Raw genomic sequence first — 26,857 nt, 5'->3', positions numbered from 1 at the left:
CTTGCTGGGTCAACTATACCCACACCCCCAGCCCACTCCCACCACAGCCCACATTACATGATATTGCAATTGTCTGTTTCATTTGTGGCCACCCACCATGAGACTCTGACAGTGTGCTTTAGGGAGAGTGTGTATTTCCTGCCTCTGGACTGGGAACCTAAGAGAGGGGCTTGGGAAATCCTTTTTGAATGAAAGAATATCTAGTATCTTGGACAATGGGGTTGACTCATTGACAAGTCCAAGGTTCAGGAGAGTCCAGAGCAGGGTGCAGAGTGTGAGAGGGAAGCAAGGAAACCCTAGTCAATTACGAAGAGATCCCAACAGTGATGGAGATAGGTAGGTCCCAGTGAGATTAAGCAAATAGGGCACCCTTGAATCTCGGCTCTAGGTAAGACCTTAACCCAGCCCCAAAGTCATGATAATTCTAGAAGGTGCACCCAGCAGGTCCCCACGTCCAAGATAGCTTTAACGAAATCCTTGCAACTCTGCAAAGAATGATTCCTCACCTACCTTTATGGCATGTTATTGGCCTCCTGTTAGTTTGCATAGGAACCTGCTTACGTCTGATTTGTCCCAGGAATGCGTGAAAAGGACAATTGATGCCATGAATGTATCTTGTCCTCACCTCTTTGAAGGGCTCTCCTTGGCTCAGAGTGGACATCTGACAGCTGAAGTCTTGTTATGCTTCCACCCACCCCTTACCCAAAAACACTGTTTGCTAACTATGAGAAGGAAGGCGCTCTGCTTTTCAAAGAAGTCTGAACCCCAATTAGTTTCTGCGAAACTTGATCCTCATTGGTGGGGACAGTGGCTTCTAATCTAGCGCTGTTATTGATTTGGTCAGAAGTAATTAAGGCGATAATTCTTACTCAATTACATGTCCCTGGATTTCCTCAGGTTGCTAAGTCTGCTCCTGGCTGTATTTTCTTTTCCAAATTAATTTTGTCTTGAGTCTGAAATGAGGATGGATATTACTGGGCTTGTTGTGCTTGTTGATTTTCAAGAGAATGAAGTAGGGCTCTGTATTTTAATTCCAACTAGAGCTCCCAAAGTCTTTCTATTTTTAGAAAATTAATCACAACATACACAGGCGTAAAAAAAAATTAGCATGAAAAATTTCCCATTAAAGGAAAGGAGTCCCTTGTCTCTGCCCCCTTCTTTGCTGTCACCCAAGGGCAGCCAATTCTGACACTTTTTGTTATTTCCTCCATGAGCCATGTCTCTAAATTATTTAAATCTTACCTGGATTTCTCAGCTTATGCATTCACAACTTTCTGTTAGGAAAGGTGAAATCTAGCTCCTTAGCCTTCCTATCCCAATTCTTATTCCCTGGAAAAGTTGTACTACCTCTACCTCCTCTATTGGTTAACTCTGTAACTTTCACAAGTCTGTAACACTGGTATTTCCTGCCTCATTCACCACGGAGAGTATCTTTGGCTCCTTACTTTGTAGAAGAGCTCTGCATCTTATCAGCAATCCTTTATCTTTTGCTACTACTTACACATTGTCTGATCAATAGCATTCATATTCTGTTCCCTACCTGTGATTTGGTTTTTGAGGCTTTGTCTCTGAGTTGAGTCAAAAAGTTGAAAATCAACTACTGGATGATAGTATCCATTCATCCACTCACTCAACAAATAACTGCCAAGAAACCACTCTTTGCTTGGCATTGTGCCTGAGACCAAAGATGCAGTATGACAAGGTCACACTCCCTGCACACATTGCAAGGCTAGAAACCAGAGGAGGAGAGAGAGAAAACACAATTTACAAGATGAAAGGCGTAGCCACTTAAGTCAGCGGCTCAGAGCGTTATGTTTAAAATACGAATACAAAACAGAGTAAAGAGGTAAGCTGAACATAACAAAAGAGATTTTAAATTGGAGCCACTTGACTTTATTTCATGAATATAAGCAGAATCTTGAAACCAAACTTCCAACTCTCTCGCCATTCCCATGGAGCTTCCAGCTGAAGTCAGAGTGGGAGAACAATGGGAGAGGGTCATGTTCCTCCTCCCAGGAAAGAAATGGTGACAGGGATCACAGTTATAGTTTGATTTCATGTTTGTAAAGCTCCTTCGTCAACTACAGCTGTTCACAACACTCGCTGTCCAGAATATGTTAACTGGAAGTATCACTAGGAAGACAGCAGGGAACAAACATCTGCTCGTGGTGAGAGGTACAAGATCAGTCCCCATGATGCCAGTAGGGATGTCACAGAGCACCAAAGAGTCCTCTGGAGCCATGGAAGGAGAGGGGAGAATGACAATCCTAGAAGCCACGTGGCCAAATGTACTGGGAAAATTTAAATGATAAGATGCATACATGCCGGTCAAGAAAGTTCCAACAAAAAATAACAAATGCTGCAGAGGATGTAGAGAAAGAAGAAGGAAGCCTTATACACTGCTGGTGGGAATGTAAATTAGTGTGGCCATTATGGAAATAAGTATGGAGGTTCCTCATAGAACTGAAAATACAGCTACTGTGTGACCTAGCTACACCACCGCTGAGAACATAACCGGAAATGCAGTCAGCATACATAAGAGGCACCTGCACACCCAGGTTTATTGCAGCACTATTCACAATAGCCAAACCATAGAATCAGCCTGGATACCCACCAATGAATAAATGGATAAAGAAAACAAGGTATATATACCTAATGAAGTATTATTCAACCCTAATAAAAGAAAAAAATTATGTCATTCGCAGGCAAATGGATGGAATTGAGGACATCATGTTAAGTAAAGACAAATACCAGATGTTGACTCTCATATGTAAAAACTAAAATTTTAAAAAAATGAATAAATGTACTTAGAGAAGACGGGAACTAGGGTACTGGGGAGAGAGGAGAGGACAAGAGAGGGTAGCAAGGAAGGTGAGTATGATCAAAGCATGATGTTTACACATGTAGAAACATCACAATGAAACCCACTAATCTGTACAAACAATGTGTTAAGGACTATAATAAAAATAAACAGTCTGTAGCTCTTACTACCGTCATTGGCTGTCCCCTGTGATAGCTCAGGTATGGAAATGATCTTGTTTACATCTAGGCCATGCCCAGACCAATGCACATCTTAAAAAGAGCCAGCACTTTTTCCTCACCAGGGGTTGAGGCTGCTGTGGTGGCCGAAGTTCTATTAAACCTGTGATTAAACCCTAAAGAGAAATTAAATGAGTTTGTGTAGCCCAAATCACTGGCTATTTCCTGTGGAGAATTTATTCCTCCATGGCTGCATTTTTCATTATATATTGCTGTGCTACAGGTTACTTCAAAACTTAGCTGCTTAAAACAACAAACATTTTTCATCTCCCAGTTGCTGTGGGTCAGGAATCCAGGCATAATTTAGCTGGGGGCCTCTGGCTCAAGGTGTCTCCCGAGGCCACCACTACAATGGCCACCAAGGCTACTATTACCTCAAGGCACAACTGCAGGAAAGGACACTTCCATACTCACTCACACGGCTGTTGGAAGAGATGCTCGCTGGTTACTCATAGAAGTGGGTCTGCTGCCATATGAGTCTCTTTCAATTGGAAGCTCACGACCTAGAAGTTTTGTCTCCCCAGAGCATAAGCAGATACCCAACACAGAAGCCATATTCATTCTGCTGCCTAAACTCAGAAAGGACATTGAATCGCTCATGCCACAGTCTACTCATTAGAAAGGAGTAACTGGGTCCAGTCCACCTTCCAAGGAGGGGATTAGACAAGGGCATGAAGTAGAGGGAGGTCTACTGGGGCCATCTTGGAAACTATCTATTGTAAATGGATGTAGGGGAAAAAGAAAAACCCAAATTATCAATGAACTAGGTGCTGGGGTCTCCAGGAGAAATAAAAGCAAGGCACTTGTCTTCTACAACAGTGATGCTTAATCTTGGCATTCTGGACAATTTAGACCAGATACAATTTTGTGGGAGGAAAAGACAAGGTGTTCAGCAGTGGCACTGCCCTCTGGGCACTAGAGTACCCACCACCAAGTTGTGACACCAAAAGAAATACTTTCGGAGGTTGCTAGGGTGTCTGCTGAAGGTGTAGTATGGAAGAGAAAGCATGGTACCAGTCACTCGGTGGTAAGCCCTTAATGAATGATGTCATTATTGTCACAAAGTATGAGCCAGTTTTCAACATCAACAAATAATTGAGAAATAAGGAAAAAAATGTATGATTTGAAATTTTATAAGCATAGAAGGCTGAGATTTCATCAATATCTATTTTCTTTAAAAAAAATTAAAAAGTAAAAGGCTCTCTATGCCTATAGGTTAAAAAATAAAAGGTTCTTCATGTCTACTGTTTTTCACGCACATGGGAGCCAGGTAACAGCAATTCTCCAGTCCTAAATAATATGATTCTCAACTATCTAATTTTTTCAGACAAGAAAGGAGAGAGAATGGAAGAATTATAGAAAGGGCACAGGCACCACTGACATCTTGGTGGGATGAGACTTGGAAATACTGCTCTTGTTTATTTGGGAGTGCCCTTTTTGTTTGTCCTTGAAAATAATGTATGGCTAAAAACTTATCCATAAAGAAGTCCTGGATTCTTCCAAACCAGGGCTCAGCAGATTTTTTCAGACAGCCTGGCAGTAAACCTTTTGGCCTGTGCAGGCCACAGTCACTATTCCAATTAACCCTACTCTTGGAATACAAAGGACCTCATGTAGATAAATATGCAGTGTTTGTGTTCGAATAAAACTTTATTTGTAAAGGCTTTTGGATATCTTCTTCTTGGTGCTCTGTTCTTTGACAGTTTTTGGTTCCTTATAATATTCCTTGTCCTTCTAATCTTAGTATATTTCTCTCTCTCTCTCTCTCTCTCTCTCTCTCTCTCTCTCTCTCTCTCTCTCTCTCTCTTTCTCTCTCCACCCCTCCACCCGCCGCCACTCACCTCCCTCACTTGATAACTCAACACCTCATCAACACCTCATACCTTAATCTCCAATTCCACCCTCTTCTCTGAGCTCCTACTCATGGTTTGACAATGACCCAGCTCCAAAGACTCCTGACATCATCTTGCTTCAGTCTTCTTATTGCTGATGCTCTCCAAGATATATTTATTATATGGGGGAAATCAGGATACAAACAATACTGGCACTTGTGTATTCATATGAAAATAGAAAAGTTGTGATTGGAAAGAGTTTGTGTGTGTGTGTGTGTGTGTGTGTGGCTGTGTGTGTGTGTATGTGTAACAAGAAATCTTTCTGGTGGGATACACAAAAACTTGGTAATACTAGTCAACTCTAGGGAGGGAGATGGCTCAATGACAAGGTGGAAGTGCCACCTACATACTCCTTGATATATTTTAAAGCCATTTGGAAATACTCTCTATTCAAAGAAAAAAATGAAATGAAACTCAATGCTTTCTCTTCAGTCCCAAAGCTGATATTGCTGAACTGACCTCTCATGGCTTCATGACAGCTTCCAGCATGTTCTCTCCTGCTTGGGGACACCAGAAGAACCTCCATGATCCCTCCTCCACCACTGCCCACCATCACACTCCACATCCAAGCTCCTGTGGTTCCCTCTATCTGAAACACCTGCAGAGGAAGAAAAGTAATTCTTTTTCCTCACCCATTGCAAAGGTCATGGTTCACACCCCTACAACAAAACACAGATTAACAGAAAAACATTATAAATTTATTTAACCAAAGTTTTAAGTGACATGGGAGTCTTCAGAAATGAAGACCTAAGGGAAACCATGTATTTTATGCTAAGTCTGATGGAAGTAGTGGATAGTTATGGAGAAAATATGATTGATCAATGGAAATAAGAGGAGGGGAGGGGAATTTCAGAAAGACCTGGTTGTTCAGATACTTTCCTGTGTCTCTCTAAGACATTATTCTCCCCAGGTATGGGAGATGACACCTGACACATAAAGACCTTCAAGGCGGTCAGAGAATGCCCTTTCTAGATTTTACGGCTTGCTTTGGGGGAGAAGTTTTATTTTCTATGACCCATGTCAGGAGAGAGAAATTCTAGTTTCTATGGCCTGCTTAGGGGAAAAGGAGAGAGGCTGAAATGAGAGTGGGAGTAGGTCAGAGATTCTTCACTTCTTGTGTTCAACTTGGTATGACTTTTGTCGCTAGCCGTCCAGTCCCTGAGCTGTGTCTGGTGCCTGCATTTCACCACCACACTGTGAGTATGCTGCGTGTCAGAAGCTTCTCTCTCCAGCCTACACCTTGAACCTCCTGAGAAGGATGCCGTCTTGTTCAGCATTAAATCTACAACCAGTTTCTACTCTGAGTAGGCATTTTTAAAGATTTGACTGTAATACTGGCACTCACGAGGCAAAGGCAAAAGGATCACAAGTTCAAAACACTGTCTCAAAAAAAAAAAAAAGTTGTTCTCACCACCACTGAGCCTCCTAATGTGGTCCCCGTAAATTAGCATTGAATGACATCCTGGAGAGCATCATAGAAGTCACATCCCAGTGGCCCTGAAGTCACACTGAAGCTCATCCCAAGAGCAAGTTCCCAAACCAGCCCCAACTAGCTCTTCTGCATCTTGGCTCCTGGCTCTTTCACCAGCAGCTTAAACTCAGCTCTCACATGAAAAGTGAGGTTAAAAGTTTTTAACCCATGGACCTGCAGGGAGTCTGCTTGATTGTCACAAAAATGTCAACTTACTCTTCCAAGGAAGAGGAGGTACCCTCCTGGGTACTTGACCCCTCAGCCCACGCTTTTCTCACCAGGATGCTGACAATGGGGAAGGAAGCTTTCTTGGATCACTACTAGAATATTGCATTTCCAAGAATGGAGGTAAACCGTGGTGTGATAAGCAATCAAGGAAACTCTACAGGCAACTAGACTGCTTGAACTTCTGACTCGACCTCTCACTAGCTAGGTGACCTCAGGAAAGTTCCTTAACTTCCCTGGGCCTTGGGTCTCTCAATTATCAAACATCAATAATATAACCACACCACTCAACTTTGGGGACTGATTAGGAATGGCAATTGTGTGTCATTGATACTGACACTCCAATCTCCATCCATGGCAGATATCACTAATCCATCACAGAAACCTCTTCTGATGAGATTGGACTGCAGGGTGCTCCTGGTGAGATTGGACTGTGACTGAGTAGTCACAGTGGTGACTACTCAGGGGTGGAATGAAGCTGGCACTCAAGTCGGAACCTGTGCCCTTCCTCTCGAGCATAGTACATTTTGAGACACATGGAACTCAAGCACTGTTATGATCATTAAACAGAAGTATCCTTGGCAAGTTTCACAACACAAAATAGATTGGTTGTAATATCCCAAGGCTCCTCCCCAGCTTTGAAAGAGAGCCTCCAGAGCACCATATAGATTCTCATTGGGTCCTGATGTCTGACAGCTGGACCACGGGTCCCTCCTAGCTAGTCTTTCCAAAGAGCTTATGAGATTAATGTATTTGATTATTTTTTTTAACTAGGTGGATAGCACATTGGCCACTGGCATGCCAGCTTAGTCCCAGGGCTGATGAGGGCTCCTGGACGCTGGCAGCCAATTTCCATTTCAATCAAGTGAGAGCAGAGGAAGGCAGAGAAAGAGCCAAAGAAACCAGGACTTGATTGAAAGCGGTGGCGTCTAGCGCCACCTACTGTTCCAGCACTGCATCGCTACCATTGCTCACCATCAAAATGATAGCTTTAATCTGCCTTAATGAATTTATTTGGGAACATTTTTGTGATCTCACTCAAGTTATACTTTCAACTTATACTTTATGTTTCAGTGTGTAAACATACAAATACTCATGGTAGAAACACAGGAAGAGTAGGGTTTTCTTGGCATGTTTGGTTCACAAAGTCCTGTGTACCAAGAGTGACTCTTAACTTTCCTCATATCTCTTGGATAAGGACCAGGCAGGTGCCAGGTTGGAGCCATGATGTATAAAGGAAATGCCTTTCATGGAGTCTCACCGGCAGCTGGCCATGGATTGGGATTCTGGCTCTATTCACATCCCTCCCCTCTCCCCCTACATCTGTCACCTGTCTACCTCTCCACCCCCTGGTCCTCCTTGGGACCTGGCTCACACCACATCAAGCCCTTCAAAGCACAATTCCCACCACTAAAGTGCTGGTGCACAATGTGGATGTTAAAGGGTTCATAAAAAAAGATGAAGACAGCTACATTGCACCCCAAATGGGGAGAAACAATAAAATCAACCCTTAAAAGCTCTGGGTTTGTTTTTTTGTTTTTTTGGTTTTTTTTTTGGATGCCATTCCCCCTGCTTCACCCTCCTCACCCTCCACAACACATCACTGGAGCCTTCCATCTTCTCTCTGGGCTTCTCCAGGATTTCTCCTCAGTGCTCCTCTTCTTGCTCAGCAAGCCAACTACCCTCCTTAGAAAACAGATGAGGATTTAAGAAAGAAACAATGGAATGACATACTTCCCTCCAGCCTGAGGGATAAAAAGGCTTTGAATTTTCAAGGAGGATTAACAGGTGAGGACTCAAATTGTAAATACAGGGAGACCGAGGTTCCAATCTTGGCTCTGACAGTGGGTCAGCTATGTGACTTTACAACTTCCTATATAGTTCCATTTCCCCTTCTGTAAAATCATTTTATTAGTAGCTGTCTCATCAGCTTCTTGGGAGAAATAAATGAGATTGGTTGTATAAAATAATGCTGACATGTGGCAATGCCTTGATAATGTCAGTTTGGATGACTTGGACACTTCCCCTTCCCACTGACCACCTCACCCCAAAGAGAGATTCCATGCACTCAGACTAAAGTGTGAATGGTTTCTCTCTCCAGAGTTCTGCATTGTAAAACCTGTCTGCCAGGTTTAGAAAGGCCAAACAATGCAAACCAGAAAAGAGCTAAAAGATGAGTTGCAGCTAACTAGTTGAAAGGAAAAGAACTGCTGTTCTCTAGAGAACAGCAGGTGCAAAGATCCTGTGGTTGGAAGAAGCATGGAGCATACAGGACACTGCAAGGAGGCTGGTGTGGCTGGTGGACCATAAAGATTAGGATAGGTGAGCAGTAAGAGATTGTTCTGAAGGCAAGAGTAGTATCACACGTAGTTATGTAGTTGTTGGGAAGAATTTTTAACTTTAACATCAACAAGGGACATTTTTAAGATCTAAAAAACGAGGAAGTAGTGGGATTGGGTATGCATTTTACAAGTTTCATCTGTCTGGACAATAGCCAAGAGGAACAAGAGTGGAGGGGGGAGCCATGCTGTCCGGGTGAGGGTGGTGGGGCTTGCAGTAATATGGGGATGACACTTATGGGGGTGGAGAAAGGGCAGAACTGAGAGCATCCTTAAGGAGTAAAGTCAACAGAACTCGATGAACTAGCTCAGAGGTCAGCAAAGTTTTTCCTTTTTTAAAATTTTATTTTTGTTTGACCCTCAGTTGTTCAGCAAGCTTACTCTGTAACAGGCCAGGTAGTAAATGTTAGCCCTTGTGGTTCATATAGACTCTGAGGCCACCACTCAAGTCTGCTGTGACAACGGGAAAATATCCACAGACAGCAGTAAACACAGGGGGTGACTGCGACCCATACAACTTTAATTTACAGAAGCCGGCAGCAGGTCGAAGTTTGAGGACCCCTGGATTAGACAAGGGTGAGGCAGGGTGACAAGGAGAGAAGGGTGCTGAGCTCCACCGCTTAGTGCCGCATGACCTTGAATAAGTAACTCAGCCACTTACAAGTGGCTGGAATCCTGGGTTTCCCTTTTTGGCAAAATAGGAATACGGAGACCTCCTAGGATTGGTGTGAGTAAAAATGACGCAATGTACATAAAATGTCTGCCCTGGGACAAATAGGGAAGGGTTATCCAGAAACACATACCAGGGGAAAATAATTACATATACCCTAGTGCATCACTTCCAGGGCACACAGCACCTTTGCCCTATCACTGGTGGTGCTAAGCTGAGGCCTGAACAAGTTGGTCACCAGGCCTAATGATAATAGAGGTACCTTGTTCTCTTTACAAGGAATAATTGGCCTGTGGGGTTAAACCATGAGACTACATTGCATTCGTCTCTTCATTCATTCAGATCACACCAGGAGTCAGATATCAGGATCTTTATTTCTAGGGAATAATCATTTCTCATTTCCCATCCCTCGTGGCTCCCCCAGAGAGCTCTTGTTATGTAGTTGTCCCTAGGCTTTCAGCAGAGGTCTTGCCCATCTCCCCAGACCCCACCTCTCTTTCCTCTGAGTGCATAATAAGATGTGGGAGAAGGGAAGTTGAATCCAGACACTCTGGAGGAGGCCCTCTGCCTTCAACAAAGAGATCCTTTAAAGAACTCAGTAGAACACATCCAATTTCAGTTTGAAGAGTTTGTGTGTGGAGGAGGTCATTAGTTCAGGGTATCCCTGTGTCAGCAGGCACCTACTATATCCTTATGATCATAAAATAAAACCTCATTTCTCCCCCAAAGGGAAGTGGCCATTACCACCACAAAAATCACTGAAATTTAGATACTGGTATGTGAACTAAGGCCTTGTGTATATGCTCTTCTATGACCCTACGCACCCCTGCCTATTTCATTCTTCACAACTTCTCCGTGTCATAGATGGGGAAACTGAGGCTCAGGGAGTGAATGTAACTCGCCCAAGGCCTTTCAGCTCCTAAGCAATAAGGCCAGGACTAAAACCTGAGCTCTCCCAACCACAAAGCTCTTTCCCCACTTCTCAGCCTTCAGGCTAAACAAAATTGCTTCCAAATTACTATTTAAGCAGCCCCAGGGCGTAAATAATAAATGGACCTCAGGCTCCTCTGTGCATCCACACACTCATCCACCTTCCCACATTTATCAGCTTTCAACCTGGTTCCTCATGCAGGATCACGTAGCAGCATTTCTCCAGGTCTTGCTCTAAAAGACTTGTTTAACCCGCCAGAGAAAGGCAGAAGGTGGGCAGGGCAGAGACCTGACTTTGTTTTCCAGGAAACAAAGGATGGAGGAGTCACCCAAGCTCTGCAGAGCAAGGGACTCAGGGCTCTGAAGGGGGATGGCTCATCTTATGGAAGCAAGGACATAAAATCTAAGTCAATTGTCCCCAACAAGGCTGGGAGTAGTGACAGAGTATAAAAGAACACCCACAGAGATGGTAGTGGGGTTATGCTTGGTATTTACTCTCTCCTAACTTTTTAAAATCTTTTCCTGATTTTCTACAATTTTCATTAGTGAGTTTCATAACCAGAATAAAATCTTAAATGTAGAGTTGTTTTGGAAATGTGTTACCTGGTAGACAGACACAGTAGTTAGTGTCAGCAGGGTCTATAAGGACCTAAAAGAGTGGGATCCTGGACACTTAAGCTTTGGTGGAAGAGGAGGTTGGCCCAGAAAGATCTGGAACATACAATGGTGTCTGGCGGAAGAAACTGAGAGCTGTAAAAGGGTACCCTAGAAACATGGTTGCTATAATTTGAACCTGGAATGTTTCCCATGTGTTAAAGTGTGGGCCCTAGCTTGCTGCTGTTGGGAGTTTGTGGAACCTTTAAGAGGTGGGGCCTAAAAAATGGGAGGTCTTTAGGACATTGGGGGCATGCTCTTGAACGTGGGATTCTGTTTTCTTCCTCACTCCTTCACTTTCCTGCTATGAGACAACAGGGACAACCAAGGATGGATTGAAACCTCCAAACTTTTCTATTTATAACTTGACTCTGTCAGGTATTTGTTACAGCGTGGAAAGACGACTAACACAATGGTTTTTCATAATGATTTTGGGAGAGAGAATTAACCCAATTCTGGCTGTGTATCTCAGCTGTGGAAAACCCTGAAAGACTCAGGCTTAGCAAGATGGTGACTTTATCTTGATTAAATTAAAGGAAGAGTCAGCTTTAGAGTCCAAAAGGGAGCTGGGGCCATGCCCTCGTAAGTCTTCCTGTAACCCTATAACCAAGATTAAGCTACAACTCCATAACCATTTGCTTTGGGCTCTCACTTCCATTTCTCAAACTCCACAGGTAATGATCCTTGCAAAGTGTGCTTCCCAGGGGCTCAGGCCAAGGGCTTCCAAGTAGGTTCAGTTCAGTAGGAGATACCAGCAGGAAATCAGAGGGTGGGAGGAAGAGAGAAGCCATGGTCTTTCTCCCCATCCTTCCTTCAGCTTCTGGCTGCACCTCCAACCAAGACTCTGACTCCTTGTGATTCTGACCTATGCCAGGAGGCCCAATTCCAGGGTTTCTGAAGGCCACTCCTGCCCCTAATGCCCCTAGCCCTGCAGGTGACCAAGGCTTCCTTCTTTTGCTAATTTCTATCTTTCTTTGATGTTCCTGCTCAGTTTTTCAGATCTTCCAACACCTCTGTGAATGTCCCCAATATTAAATTTCCTGTATCAAACCAGCTGGCATGAGCCCCAATTTCCTGTCCAGACTCTGCCTGATCCAGTGGATTAAAATAAACCATTAACTGACATCATTCCAGACCCCAGATAATTCAATTTAAATCAACATTAAACATTTATAAATTTCCTGCACTGAAATAATTATTCAAAACTGCTGTACAAACATGAAAAACCTATCATTTTGTTAGAACTGATATATGCAAATTGAAGAAAAATAAGGAAAAAGAATCACCCAGATAAAAAGTTATTGTTAAACTACTTACAATTCGAGCACTCTGAGATAAAATTTCTGTTAATTATTTCTTACATTTACTTCCAACTTATACCATGACATCTATGCTTTGTCATATATCAAAATTCTAAAACACCATTTGTATGAAACAATAGAAATTTCTGTAGCTCTTATCAATATAAATCTTAAAGCCTTCCATGATCTAATTTCTTCATATTTTATAACTTACATTTTCATTTGAAATTATATTCCATTATCACCTTTCCACATCAATAGGTAAATATGTACAGTAACATTAAGTAGAAACAATAAAACTCAAATCCTTCATATGCGATTGTCTAGATATGTCTGGAATGGCTATTGCTGGCCATTTAGGTCACACTGCTTGACAGAGGTCCTTGTGGATATCTGTCCTTTCTACATTATTGCCTTGACCGGAAGTGGGTCATTACTGGGGTACATGTATAGTCATACACTGCTTAACAACATAAAATACATGTACACAAATCTAAATGTTGTAACCTACTCTGCACCTAGGCTGTATGGTCTGTGTGTATAGATATACAGATAAATGATAGCCTGTTGCTCTTAGGGCCATGATAAACAAAACCGCATCAGATTAAATGAGCACAAGAGAAAATGATGCAAACAAGAGACCAGGTGAATATGAGGCGCGTAAGGCTGCTGCCAGCACAACACAGAATACTATTCTATAGTGAGCATTTTTATGAACAGAAAGAGTACACGACCAAATGATAACAACAAGTCTAGTGTGGTAAATACTTGATGCTTGTCATCAAGCATTAAGTGCTGTGCGTAATTGAATATGCCCTACTCGTGCACAAGTCCTTGGAGCAGTGCAGTAGGTGTGTTGCATGCACTCATCACTGCACAGGAGCAATGCATGGCGCGATGGCATCACTACGCTCTAGCAATGTTTTAGCACCATCCTATGTGTGGTTGGTCCTTCATTGACCTAAATGTTCCTATGTTGAGCTTGACCGTATTTTTGAGGCTTATCATAAATTGTGAATGTTTGTAAAAAGAGTGATTCTGGAACCCAGGCATGGTGGTTCTCACCTGTCACTTGAGAGACTGAGGAAGGAGGATCACAAGTTTGAGGTCAGCCTGGGCTATATAGTAAGACCCTGGTACCATCAGTATCTTGTAACGTGCAAGTGCTCAGTGGGGAAGAGACAAAAAGTCTAAGCAGGGAACTGGTATCAAGAGGAAGAGGAAAGGGTGCTTGGTATACAGAAAAACAAGGGTCCTTTATGTAAAACTGAGATCCTCACATTCCTCCTTGGAGTTCAGCCTCTCTGCCCATTTCACCCATCCCTCAAGATTAAAGCTGATGAGTTTACCGTTAGCTTTCAGCAAAAGGATTAAACACTGGTGTATTGAAATGAGCAAGATGTGTTCTTGTAATTCATTGCTTTTAAAAACTAAGAAGCCGAAATCTACAAATGATTTCAATGTTTCCTATCCAGTGAGCTTATTCAAGACTCTCCTGGGTACTTTTTATATTCAAATACAGATGCTTCTTAACTTACAATGGGCAACATCCCAATGAACTCAATGTAAGTTGACACATCACAAATGAAAAGTACATTTAATACATCTAGGCTGCCCATCACTGTAGCTCAGCCTAGCCTATGTTACTTATCCACAGTTGGGCAAAATCTTCTAACACAAATCATTTTTTATGAAAAGAAATGGTGAGTAATTCATGTAATATATCAGACATTGTACTGAAAGTGAAAACCAGAATGGTAGTATGGGTGCATTTTGGTACCATTATAAAGTCAAATAAATCTTGAGCTATCATAAGCTCGGGACCATCTGTACTTTCTTGAGTGGGCAAGGAGTAGCTACAGTTACGAATACTCTGAGGAATTGCCATAGGTTCTTCACTCTTTAATTCAAGGTGTCTTGCATGGAGAAATGGACTGGCTAATGCAGGAGGGAAGTGGGGGAGATCAGCAGACCAGAATCAGTCTCTCTCTGTTCTCCACTTCGTCCTTCAACCCTCTAACTCCCATCACCTGCCTGGAAGGTCACTTGAGTCCAGTACAACCACACTCCTCACTTTCCTCCTGCTACAGCAACAGGCGCCAGGGCCCAGTTTTCACTATGGCACATGCTTTGCCTCTACCCATATATCCCATGGGCCTTCCATTAGTGTACACTGACCCTCTCACTGCACTACAAATCAGCCTTTGCCAAACTTCATTTTGCCATTTTTATAAGTCTTTTCTCCTTGTTCATTATGAACCTTGTTCATATTTAATGCAAAGTTGCAGGAAATGCACATCAGCTAAGAAAAAGAAGTAAAATCTGCAGAATTCCATCCCCAGAGGAATCACTCCATCGGGGGACTATATCCATCCATGCCTTTGATAGGTGTATTTCTGCATACATCGTTTTTCAAAAAACAAAAAAGGGATCATGCTATAAACTATGAATATTACTTTGTAGCATGTCTTCTCACCCAAAGAACTCAAGCATCTCTATATATCAATAAATGTACTTACATCATTGTGTCACTGCTATATTTAATTGGTACATAGAATTCGGTTGTTAAGATGCGCCATAATTATTTACCCTGTCTTCTCTTGTAAGATGTATAGCTGGTTTCCAAGAGTTTATCATTGCAAGCAGCATTCTGGTGGACAATTCGGTTGACAAACCTCAGTACACATTCTGAGATATGTCCTTGTAGGGTGCTTGGCAGAGAGTGTTATAGTCAAGGGTCTGCTCACTTCTGATGCATTGGGCATGCATTGATGAATGGTCCTTCCAAAATGTTACCAGAAGTGTTCTCCGACAGCTTTATCTGAGAGTGTCCATTTTCCCATGATTTCTTGATATTTCTTTTTATTTAAAACTAAATCCAAACGTTCAGTAATTAATTTCAGAACAGGATATTCTAGATAATACTCCCATTAGTATTTCTCCAAACTGGCAACTGAGAAAAGTGGCTTTTATGTTAAAATATAGTTAAACTGTCATCTTTATGTTGGCCTGATCTCAACCTCTGATTAATAAAGTTATGTACTTGTGATGTACACCCTATGTCTAGTTAAGGCAAATAGAGGAAAGGGACAGAAAAAACTCATAAATAATTATCTGGATAATTCACTCCTGAAACCCTGCTGTAGGGGCAGAAAGAACATTGGTATCTTAACACTGATCTGAATCAGCTCTTTAAATCACTGCCAGTGACAGCAATCATCATTACTATTTTGATATTTAATTCTTTGCTTTTCTTTGTGATGCTAATAGATCACTTCCATTGATTACCAAATGTACTTTGTCCTCACAACAGGGTAGAAAGTATTTCCCCATTCTACCAAAGAAACTGAGGCTCAGAGAGGATGAGTAATTTGCCCAAGTTTACACAACTGGTCTTTGGGCAGAATCAAGATCAAAGCTCAGGTCCATCTGTCTCCAAAACCCTTGTTAGGCCCACTGAACCACATGGCCTTTGTTGGTATAGAGATGGACACTGTGCAGCTTGGGACCCTCAATCCAGGATGGGTGTTGTTATGGTTTGAATCTTGAATGTCCCTCCAAGGCCCATGTATTAAAGGCTTGGTCCCAGGATGGCGCTATTAGGAGGTGGCGGAACCTTTAGGAGATGGAGCTTAGTGGGACATTCTTAGGTCACTAGGGTGCGTGCCTTTGAAGTGGATTGTGGGAGCCTGTTCTTTCGTCTTTCCTCTTTCTCTCTTTTGCTTCCTGGCCATGAGGTGAACGGTTTTGTCTGCCACATGTTCTCCCACCATGACTTGGTACTTCACAGGCCCAAAGCAACAGGGCCAACCCATCATGGGCTGAAACCTCAAAACTATGAGCTAAAATTAACCTTTGCTCTTTACAAGTTGATTATCTCAGGTGTTTGTTGTAGGGGTGGAAAGCTAACACAGATATCTCAGGTGAACACAAGGGCTTTGTCACTTGGCTCCATTTGGAACAACTGACACTTCTTTTTTTCTTACTTCCTGTCTTCGTATTAGGTTCCAGAGAAGACACTGAAGAGCATCAAGTATATTGACAAGGAAGTAATTAACCTCAAAAAAGACCTTACACGAAGTCGGTGAGTGAGCCCCATAAGGAATGACCCATAGACCACATGACAGGGGTGAGTGGAGCTAGCGGAGGGGTGGTGGTAATAAAACCCTAAGCATTCTGCAGAGGATTTATACAAGGGTAGCTCTTTATGGAGCAGAGGACAGGAACCCTTTCTTGGTTGGACTTTCCAGGGAGTCTCTATACTGGACCTACTTCACAGCCTTGCTCAGCCAGTCTCCTACCTAGAACTTCCTTCACTTCCCTTCTTAGATCTGAATCCAACTCAAGGGTGTTCCACACTCTCCAGAAATATCTCCTTTTTACTCAAGGCCCACATGATCATAGCAGAGAGTCAGATAGACTCGGTTTTGAATACTGTCTCTGCCAGCTAGAGACACAGGAGGGGCTATTTCACCTCCCTGGATCTCTGGATCTCTGTTTCCCTTAACTGTAAAATGAGAATGAAATGAGATTGTTAGAACTGAGAAAAAAAGATGCATATAAATGCCCTCCCGCTATGGCCTTGACTGTCCTTCCTCGCCTCACTCCCCATTCCTTGCCCCCCTGATGGTGTGAGCAAATTAAGGTCCAGGATCATATTTTATTCACCTCTGTGCTGTGAGATGGTTATCTTTTTCTCCTCACCCCTTAACTCCTTCCTAGGAGCTGGCATGTTCCAAAGTAGAATGGGGCTTTTGGCAAAGCAACTGCAAGAGTGAAAGCTGGGGAGTTTTTAAGCACAAAAGACACTTGAGGTATGCTGGAAGAGGTAGTATAGGCAATGGGGAAGATCCATGTGGCTTAGACATCTCCCACTCCAAACCAGCCACAGAGAGGGGCCAGAGAGATACTTCCTCCTTTCACTATCGTGGTCTCCAAGCCCCCAGTCTCTGTTGAGCTGCACAACGCCACAGAACTGGTACCTGAGCCCAAGAGGAGGCAAGGGAGGCAGGAGGAAGAAAAGGGTTAAAGGGATTGAGGGAGTGCTGGAGAGGGGCTCTAAAAAGGCAGTATTCCTCTGATGTGAGAGGGAGCCTCTGTCCACTCTGATGTGAGAGAGAGAGAGCCTCTGTCCACGCTGATGTGAGAGAGAGCCTCTGTCCACTCTGATGTGAGAGAGAGAGAGAGAGCCTCTGTCCACTCTGATGTGAGAGAGAGCCTCTGTCCACTGTGAGGGTTTCTGGACAGATACTGTCCATATGCAGATGCCATGGATGTAATTTTAAGTTTTTAATTAGCCACACTAAAAAGATAAGAAAAAACAGGTGAGAGTAGTTCTACTAACATAGTTTATTTAGCACAATATATTGTCAATGAACATGTAATCAATGTAAAAAAAGTACTTAATGTATGCTTTATACTCTATTTTCTGTACATGATGAAAAAGGGCAAAATGGTGAAAAACTATGAATAATGAAAAGTCCAAGGTGAATTTTATACTTAGAGTATGTTTGGACCAACCATATGGCAGTGTGCAGTAGTTGTTCTGGACTGAATTGTATCCCCTTTCCCTGACCAAAAAAAAAAAAAAAACCATATATTCAAGCCTTAACTCCCAATGTAGCTTTATTTGGAGACAAGGCCATTAAAGAGGTAATTGAGGTTAAATGATGTCAGAAGGGCAGGACCCTAATCCAATTTGATTGGTGTCCTTATAAGAAGAGGTGGCGACATCAGGGATGCGTATATAGAGAGCAGATCATGTGAGGACTTAGCAAGAAGGGGGCCATCTGCAAGCCAGGAAGAGATACCAACTCTGTTGACACCCTGATCTTGAACTTCCAGCCTCGAGAACTATAAGAAAATCAATTTCTACATTGAAACAAGCTAGTCTGTGGCATTCTGTTATGGTGGCCCCAACAGTCTAATAATATAACAGTCACCATTGAAATCATTTTGGAGACAATGGCCCCAGCTCAACAGGGCCAGTGGGACCCAATGTGGTAGTAGCACGCAGAGTTAAGCTCAAAGACGGCATTTGAACATGGGTTCAAATGTTAGTTGTGGATGTATTGATCTCTGCCATGTCTGAAACCAAGTTGGAAGAGCTTTTGAAGCCAATGCCTTGGGAACCATGGCACTCCAGGGACTAGAGAGGGGTAAGGTTGAGAGGTCAACAGTTATCTGGGCAGCAGCTGTAGCTGGAAGCAAAGAAGGAGGACTGCGTGGCTGAGGAAGAGCCTCCCAGGGTCTGTACTCTGTTCCACAGTGGTATCAGAAGATGTTCCAAGCTTCACAGGGATGTTGGATCTGAAGTGAGGTCCAAAATACAGGATCAGCTGCTCCTCCTGGCCCCATCCATCAGAACAGACACTGACTGTACACAGTCAGTATAACCACGTCCATTCTTAACAGCTAAATATTATTATCTTGAAGTAAATGATGCCAACCCACGGCCCCTGCTCAAAGCCATGCCAGAATCTCCAGAGGCTGAGAGGTGAAGGCATCCACATCTGCATACCATCAGCTGATAACTTCATACATGACAAGGTGCTACGTCTACGTAAACCCAACATGCTAGACAAAGGTAACTCTGGTTGGCAACCCCCAAAGGAGAATGACAAGAGACAGCCAGTTGGCTTGTGCCCAGAGGCCGTCGTTGATGTTTCAGGAAATTCGTGAGTCACTTCTTGAACACAGCTATGACTAAGAATTAAATAATATATTGTAGTTACATAAATTATATTAAAATGCAGACAATAAATACTGGAAACACCCTTTCCTGATGCCTTTGGCATGTTGCTCTTATCTGGAATCTCGAGATTATTGATGGTCAGTGTCTGTGTGGTGGAAATTGCAGCAAATGCTTTCTGGGGACACTGATGTCACACTGAAGCTCAAAATCACCCGTGGGGGGAATATTTATGCCATGAAAATCAGCAAACACTGCAAATCAGGGCTTTCTCCCTCCCCACCCCCACCTTTGCCAGGGCTGGTTGTTAAACACTCTCCAGCATACCACTAGAGACAAACCCAGAAAAGGGCAAAAGTTTAAGTTCCCACTAAGCCCAGGAGACTGGGGAGGCTTGGTCCAAAGGTGACGCAGACAATGGCTTTTCTGGCACCCTTCAGATGGCAAGCAGAGTCCACCACTCCTGCCAGGCACATTTACCATGGTTCTGGAAGCTAGAATTAACATCCTCATTGGATGGACGGGCTTAGCCTACCCAGCTGCTAGACATGAAGGAGAAATGTGGGAAAGGCCAAAAAGAAAAGCCACAAGCAAGAAACCAAGAATCAATTGAACGTTCTACTTGGCCACAAGCCTGGATCCCAAAGATAATTAAAGAATCAGAAAGTCCAGCCAGGCCCGGTGGCTCACACCTGTCATCCTAGCTACTCTGGAGGCAGAGATCCGGAGGACTGTGGTTCCAGGCCAGCCCAGGCAAAAAGTTCATGAGAGTCCCCAGTTCAACCAATAGCTGACCATGGTGATATGTCTGTCATACCAGCTACAGGGGAAACACGAAAGTAGAAGGATTGCAGTTTGTGCTGCCCCGGGCATAAAGCGTGACCCTATCTCGAAAACCGCCAGAGCAAAAAGATCTGGGGTGTGGCTCAAGTGGTAGAGCACCTGCCTAACAACCCCAGTACTGCCACACACACACACACAAAAAAATCAGTGCACACACTTCAGACGAAAAGGTCCTGTTTGCCAGAGAAAGTTGATGTACAAGAGGTGCAACACTTTCTCCCCAGCTAGTGGGCCCATCTCCCAGCGTTAAATGAGGCAAATTATTAGCAAGGAAGATGCTGCCTTTTCCACTGACTTTTTTGTTTTTTGTTTTTTTAAATCCATTTCACCTCCTATTAGAGTCTCACCCACCTTGAGCCAAACACCCTGACTGTCTCCTGGATTTTTATTTAATATTCCAGCCCTCTCATAATTCAATTACACCATCCCTGGTTTCATGGCCAATTTAACATGATGCTAAAAAGAATAAAACTCTTAACTGCTTTCTCCTTGCCGGTTCCACCAGATGTTTGGTGGAGCTAAGCAGCATGCAATGCACCTTTAAAGTCGCTGAATTTCTGCGAGAGGAAGTTGTCCACTGGGGCCTTTGTATCAGCCTAGTTCTTGGTCCACTCTTGTTCCCAGTTCTTGTTCCTCCAAAACCATCAGCACTTATTATTGCAAATGTGGCATGGAATATAAACCTCTCTGCAACCTAAATAGCTGAAATGTTGAACCTGAAGCCATGATCTACCCAAGGCAAAGTTTAGTTGGGCACAGGCAATTGCAAGTGAAGTGATGAATTACACACACACACAGCAGGCCCCAGCAGGGTACAAATTCTGCACGTGTTTAGGAGATCTGAGACTCTTCTTTCCAGCTGCATTTGGTAGCGAGCGGAAGAAAGGCAATTAGACATAACTGAGGTGGAATTTTTAGCAAAAGAAGAAGCTATTTTTGTGTGTGCTGAGTTAGGCATTCTTCTCTGCTGTGGTTTGGGCCATATGTTAAGGGCTTGTTCCCCAGGATGGCACTATTGGAAGATGGTGGAACTCTTAGGAGGTGGGGCTGGGTGGGAGGTACTTAGGTCATCGGAGGGGATGTGCCCTCAAAGGGGATCTTGGGGACTCTAGTCTCTTTGTTTTCCTGGCTCCTTTGCTTCCTGGTTCACGTGTGAGTGGTTTTGTTCTGCCATGTACTCCCACCATGGTATGCTGCCTCACCACAGGCCCAAAGAATGGGGCCAGTCAACCAGTGGCTGGAACTTCCAAAACTGTGAGCCAAAATATATCTTTACTCTTTATAAGTTAATGCCTTTGGGTATTTCATTATAGTGACAGAAAAATGACTAATACATGCTTAGTGTCTCCTTGGGCCTCTGTGCTCATTCATTTTTTTCAACAAATGTTTATTGAATGTAGTCTCACCAAGTGTATACAATGCATTGCTGTGTATGAAAGGCAGCAGTGAACAAAATACACAAAACTCTTGTCCTCAGTGAATATGAGTTTGATAATTTATTTCAACTATAATAGGGTAAAGACAAAAGCAAGTGAGCATGGAGCAAAATTGAGAGGGATATAAACAAAATGATACTTACCTTTGGTGACAGAGAGGAAGCTGCTACTTTAGTTATAATGGCCAGGGAGGAGTGGTTTATAAAGAGGACTCTGAACCTGATACCTGAATGGTGAGAGAACCATCCACATAAAGATATAGGGGAAGAGAGGTTGGGTATTTAAAAAAAAAAAAAAAAAAACAGTTGAATGGGTCTCAAAGTCAAAACAAGCTGGAAATGTTGGAGGAACAAAACCAAAACCTGTATGGTTGGTGCAGGGTGAGGAAAGATGTGAGAGGCAAGAGATAAAGCTGAGTCTTGGGCAAGGCCTGCTTCTCACCAACCATTGCAGGCTGTGATGAAACATTTGGGCTTCAGTCTGAGTGCAGTGAGAAACCACTGGCAGTTCTGAGCCAGAAAAGGAGATGATCTGACTTTTAAAATGACATTCCATCCACTGCATAGCGATTATCTGGAAGGCTGTAGGGGGAGATGACACTGACTTAATCAGGGAAATTGCAGTGAACCTGGGAGAATAGGATGGACTAAAGATTTCTTTGAAGGTAAAACCACTGGGCCAGAAAACAGACTGGATGTGGGAGCCAAGGGAAAAGGCATAATCCACATGCTAAGTGCCATGGTGACCTGTTTCCATCTCTGTCTCCCTCACTAGGATGTAAGAGCTCTCACAGTGTGGTCTGTGTCATGTCCACTGTCATGATCCTGAGCAAGTGTGTATTTATGGAATAGATGGATTTTCTTGTTCACCTCTAGAAAAATAAAGAGGAATGCCTGGGTATTAACTTAGTAGTGGAAGGGAGATGGGATAGATAATGATAGATGATAGATAGATAAATAGACAGATAGATAGATAGATAGATAATCAATGAGAAGATGAGACAGCAGGTCCATTGCTTTAAGACTTTCAGGTGAGTCTGCTGACCACTCCAACTTATTGGTGACTGGCCTGTGGCTAGAAGGAGATGCTATCAGTGTTACCCTTCAACAGTCAGCCCCTCCTGTGAGTTCCAAGGTTTTAGCTCAGTGCTTGGAATCTGGTAGTCACTTAATACACATATCCTGAAATTTGTATTGCATAACATCTCACAACCTTCCTAGAAACAGGCAGAAAGCATTGTGTTGATTCACGTCTCCAAGGAGAAATCTGAGACACAGAGAACTTCAAAGCTTTACTATAAGTCATTACATCTGCCAGCTTCTACTGCATAACAAGCCACCCCAGGAACTCGGAGACTTAAAATAATAAGTAATTATGTGTTAGACAGTTTCCCATCACTGAGACAAAACTACCTGAAAGAATAATTAAAAAGGAGGAAAGACTTATTTGGGCTCACAGTTTCAGGAGTTTTAGTCCATGGTTCCTTAGCCCCATTGCTTTGAGCCTGGGGTGAGGCAGAGCATCATGGTAGCAGAAAAGTGCAGTAGAGGAAGCTGGTCACCTCATGGCAGCCAGGAAGCAGAGAGAAGAAAGCCTGCGCTATCACTTTCTCCTTCCCCTTCCCCATCTTATTCAAGCCAGGCCCCCAGCCTATGGGATAGTGTCACCTCCATTCAAGGCAGCTCTTAACCCCTTAGATAATCCTCTTTGAAAACACCCTCAAAGACATACTCAGAAGTGTGCCTTACTCATCTTCTAGGTACTTTTCAATTCAATGAGTTGACAATCAAAATTAACCACTACAATCTATCAGTGATTCTAGGTCTCTGGTTCAACTGGGTACCTCTGGTTTCCACCAGGCTCCCTTGTGCATCTGTAGTGTTAGCTCACAGTTGAACAAGTGGCTTTATTGATCTTGATTAGCTTCTCTCACATGTTTGGAGATCAGCTGGCCATTGGTAGGTCTAGGATGGTTTTGACTAGAGCAACACAGTCTCTCATTCTCAAACAGGTTGCACAGGGATATGGCTTGCTCTTATGGTGGTAAAGTCCTCAGAAAGAACAGAAGGGTGGGACTGGGGGGGTGGGGGGGTTGAGGCTGGACTCTTGAGCTTTTTGTTTGGAACTGGCAGAATATCACTTCTGCCATATTCTTGGGACCAAAGCAAGCCACAAATCCAGCCCAGATTACAGGTAGTAGAACCGAATCATTTTTCAAAGTCACAATGCAAAAGGGTGGAGATTCGGTGCCATTTTTTCAATCTAACACATCACGTAACTAATTGCGAACTGGCTTTTGAGACATGAGCAAGTATCAAAAGGTCATCTGTATAAATCATGGTAACAGATATGTGACACATGCACCCCCACTCTTCTCTCCTTTGCCCATGGCAGATATCACTAATGGATTGCAGCATTCACTCTCAGCCTAGCACTCTAGGCAGCTACCACTATAGATCAGAAACGTGACATAGAATTTTATTTATTCATCAGCTCCAAATTAGAAGACTTAAAAGAAAACTTTGGTACCTATAATGGCATTGTATTAACTTAAATTAGAGTTTGGCATGTAAGAGACCAACAGAAGGAACAGATCTCACCCAAATCCCTTTATGGAGAAGGCTGGATTTTAATCAGTAAATTTAAACAGCTAGAAAAATTATCATCGACCTTAGACATTTACTGACTGCTTATGATAGCATCTGCATCTCCTCATTCAATGCCTAGGACTCTCACATCTATAGCCTGTAGCCCAGAAAATCATTTATAAGTCCAACTTTGATTGCTTCTTCTGACAGCTAGACTTGAGACCTTGTCTCAAAGCCCCAGAATTGTTTAAGATCACAGATTTATCTACTGGTAAATGCCTCGAATGCAGGCATGGTTAAAGCTTCTGAATTGTACCTTGAAAGAAGACTCATGTCACATCTCCCCCACACCCTGCAGCCAGCAAGTGTCCATTAATGAGTCCCTGTATGTTGCGTAAAGACAAACACTTGGCCTATGTCCTTAGCCCAGAATTGATAAACACAGCCACACTCCCAATCAGTAGAATGCTGCTATGGGCTAGAGGAATCTGGCTCACGTTAATTGCATTTTTATCATCTTGGATGCAACCCAGAGGCTCTACCCGTTTCTTCTGCGTTTCTGATGTCTTTGTGTGTCTCTGACACCTCTAGTTAACCACTGTTCTAGGGAAAGTTTTCTTCTCTGCTTTGCTTATGCCATCTCCACCAAGGGTAAATATCTGTTTTATTCCTTTGCTTGTTGCTAGGACTGTCTCAGAGCAGTCCACAATAAAAAGAAGCCAAACTTGACTAGAGGATCCATGTCTCCAAATCTAAGCATTGAAACATCTTGAACCCTTCAAACTTTTGTTGCATAAAGGTTTGTATAAAACTTAGATTTCTGAAATTCTTTCCCAGTTGACAAGTAGTAATGTGCTCTGTTTTATATCCAGGCTTCAAAGGCTCACATACTATAGTTGGAAATCTACTAGCTTTGGAGTCAGCTGTGGGTTCAAATCTCAGCTCTACCAGTTACTTAACTGTGTGGCCATCAACAAATCAATCCAATTCTCTAGGATCCAGTTTGCTTACCAAGAGAAGAGGACAGAGGGATAACAGGCTCTATTCCACACTGTTGTTGGGATTTATGAGAGCAGATATTTGTGAGGAATGTAGGAATAGATCAATAAAAGTTAACCTTAATTGTTTTTATCCTGGCTGTCCTAAGATTATCTGAAAATAGTCATGGATGTCAACAAAGAGCATGAGCTTTGGGGACAAAGACCAAGTGCTGCCTCTTACCAGTTGAGTGAACTTTGGCTCATCATTCACCTCTCTGAACCTTTCAGTATCTCTTCTTGGGATCAATGTTTTCCTTCATGTTTTTGTTGTTTTTGTTGTTGTTTATAGGAGGACAAAATGGATCAGAAAGCATAAAACCCCCTGTTCTACTTTGGTTCTTCCTCTTAGCTCCCACCATGCTCTGGAAGCAGGGACGAAGCCAAGTAGCCTAAGCCCACAGTCCCACCCATCTCTGATTTGCTGCAGGACTTCAGTGCAACATCTTCCACTCTCGGGTTTCAATGGTCCCAGACCAGGCAAACACATGCTCCTGACCATTGAAGGTGGTCACTCTATAGAGGACAAATATATCATCCTCCTTCCTAGGGAAACATGAGTTAATTCAGGCCCCTGCACTGCCTATAAAATTTTTTAGGAAAAATGAATTTATCCTACTGATTAAGCTTGTCTGTGTGTGTGTGTGTGTGTGTGTGTGTGTGTGTGTGTGTGTGTGAGAGAGAGAGAGAGAGAGAGAGAGAGAGAGAGAGAGAGAGAGAGAAAGATTGTCCAAAACTGGGCAAAAAGGAGATAAGGTCAGATTATAGTTAATTCATACCTCTCCTTTATCAATGTACCAATGGGAGATTCCAGATCAGCTATGGTCAGCAAGAAAATGTTAGGATATAAAATACTGACAGTAAGCAATAATTATTATCTTCTATCGTCTCCAATATCACTGCAGTAATGTTCATCTTTGTCCCCTCAGTATGACCAGAGGAAGCTCATGACTTGAAGAGATGCTTTGGATCTTAGCTCAAGGAAAACAGGTCATCTTGCCCGAAGTTTCCCAGTGTATATAGAGTAAGGCACCCATCCTACAAAATGCACTGTGAAGAAACGGGTTCTGTAGTTGCATACGTTTGAGAAATGAGGTGAAATGCATCACCATCTCAGGGATTCCAAGTTCACAGTAATATTTTAAAGCTCTGTAAAGTCCCATGGTAAAGGAATTTACTTAAATGCATGAAGTCCAGAATTTCTCTAATTATTAAACCAGGGACTTCCATATCCATCTGTATGGCAGACTAGGAACCTCGAATGACCCTCCCAGGTAAGGAAAACACTAAATAAAAATCTGGGCATATGTCCATTGATGTTTTATATATGGTTCAGGATAGGTTTTCAGAGAAACGTGGTCTAAGATGGAGATTTGCACACAGGTAGCTGGGAATGGGGTGTAGCACAAAAGGAGAAGTTGGACTGTGATACATCCATAAAAAGGCTTTGTCTAATCGCAAGAGGAGCTCTGAAACTAAGAATGTCCCAGATTAGCCCAAGGAGGTCCACCACTGTTCCCATATAGTTCCTAGAGAGGGACTCAGCCATGAGCCCTCCGTGGGCAACGGTCTCTGTAGATAGAGGATTGGATACTTCAGTCTAGGAGGGGGATTCAGACAATGCAACACCATATCTAGTTCCAACCACTGCTTTTGCTTCTGGCATTTGCCTGCTTTGTAAAATAAGATGCCCGCCTTGAGACCAGATCTTCCAGGATTCACATTGATTCCTTTCCTAGAG

The 26,857-nt window shown here is 43.0% G+C and overlaps 1 protein-coding gene across 1 annotated transcript in view; it reads left to right on the top strand.

The window, feature by feature from the left end:
- Ccdc60 (coiled-coil domain containing 60) overlaps window positions 1-26,857 on the top strand; it is a 172,434-nt gene that overhangs the window by 61,383 nt on the left and 84,194 nt on the right. The window contains exon 2 of the mRNA XM_020179033.2: window positions 16,526-16,605. Coding sequence (XP_020034622.2) covers window positions 16,526-16,605 — 80 coding nt within the window. The remainder of the gene's footprint in view (window positions 1-16,525; window positions 16,606-26,857) is intronic.

The sequence above is a fragment of the Castor canadensis genome, chromosome 18 (assembly GCF_047511655.1).
Source record: "Castor canadensis chromosome 18, mCasCan1.hap1v2, whole genome shotgun sequence".
Lineage (NCBI taxonomy): Eukaryota > Metazoa > Chordata > Mammalia > Rodentia > Castoridae > Castor > Castor canadensis.
This window is presented reverse-complemented; position numbering and strand designations above follow the sequence as displayed.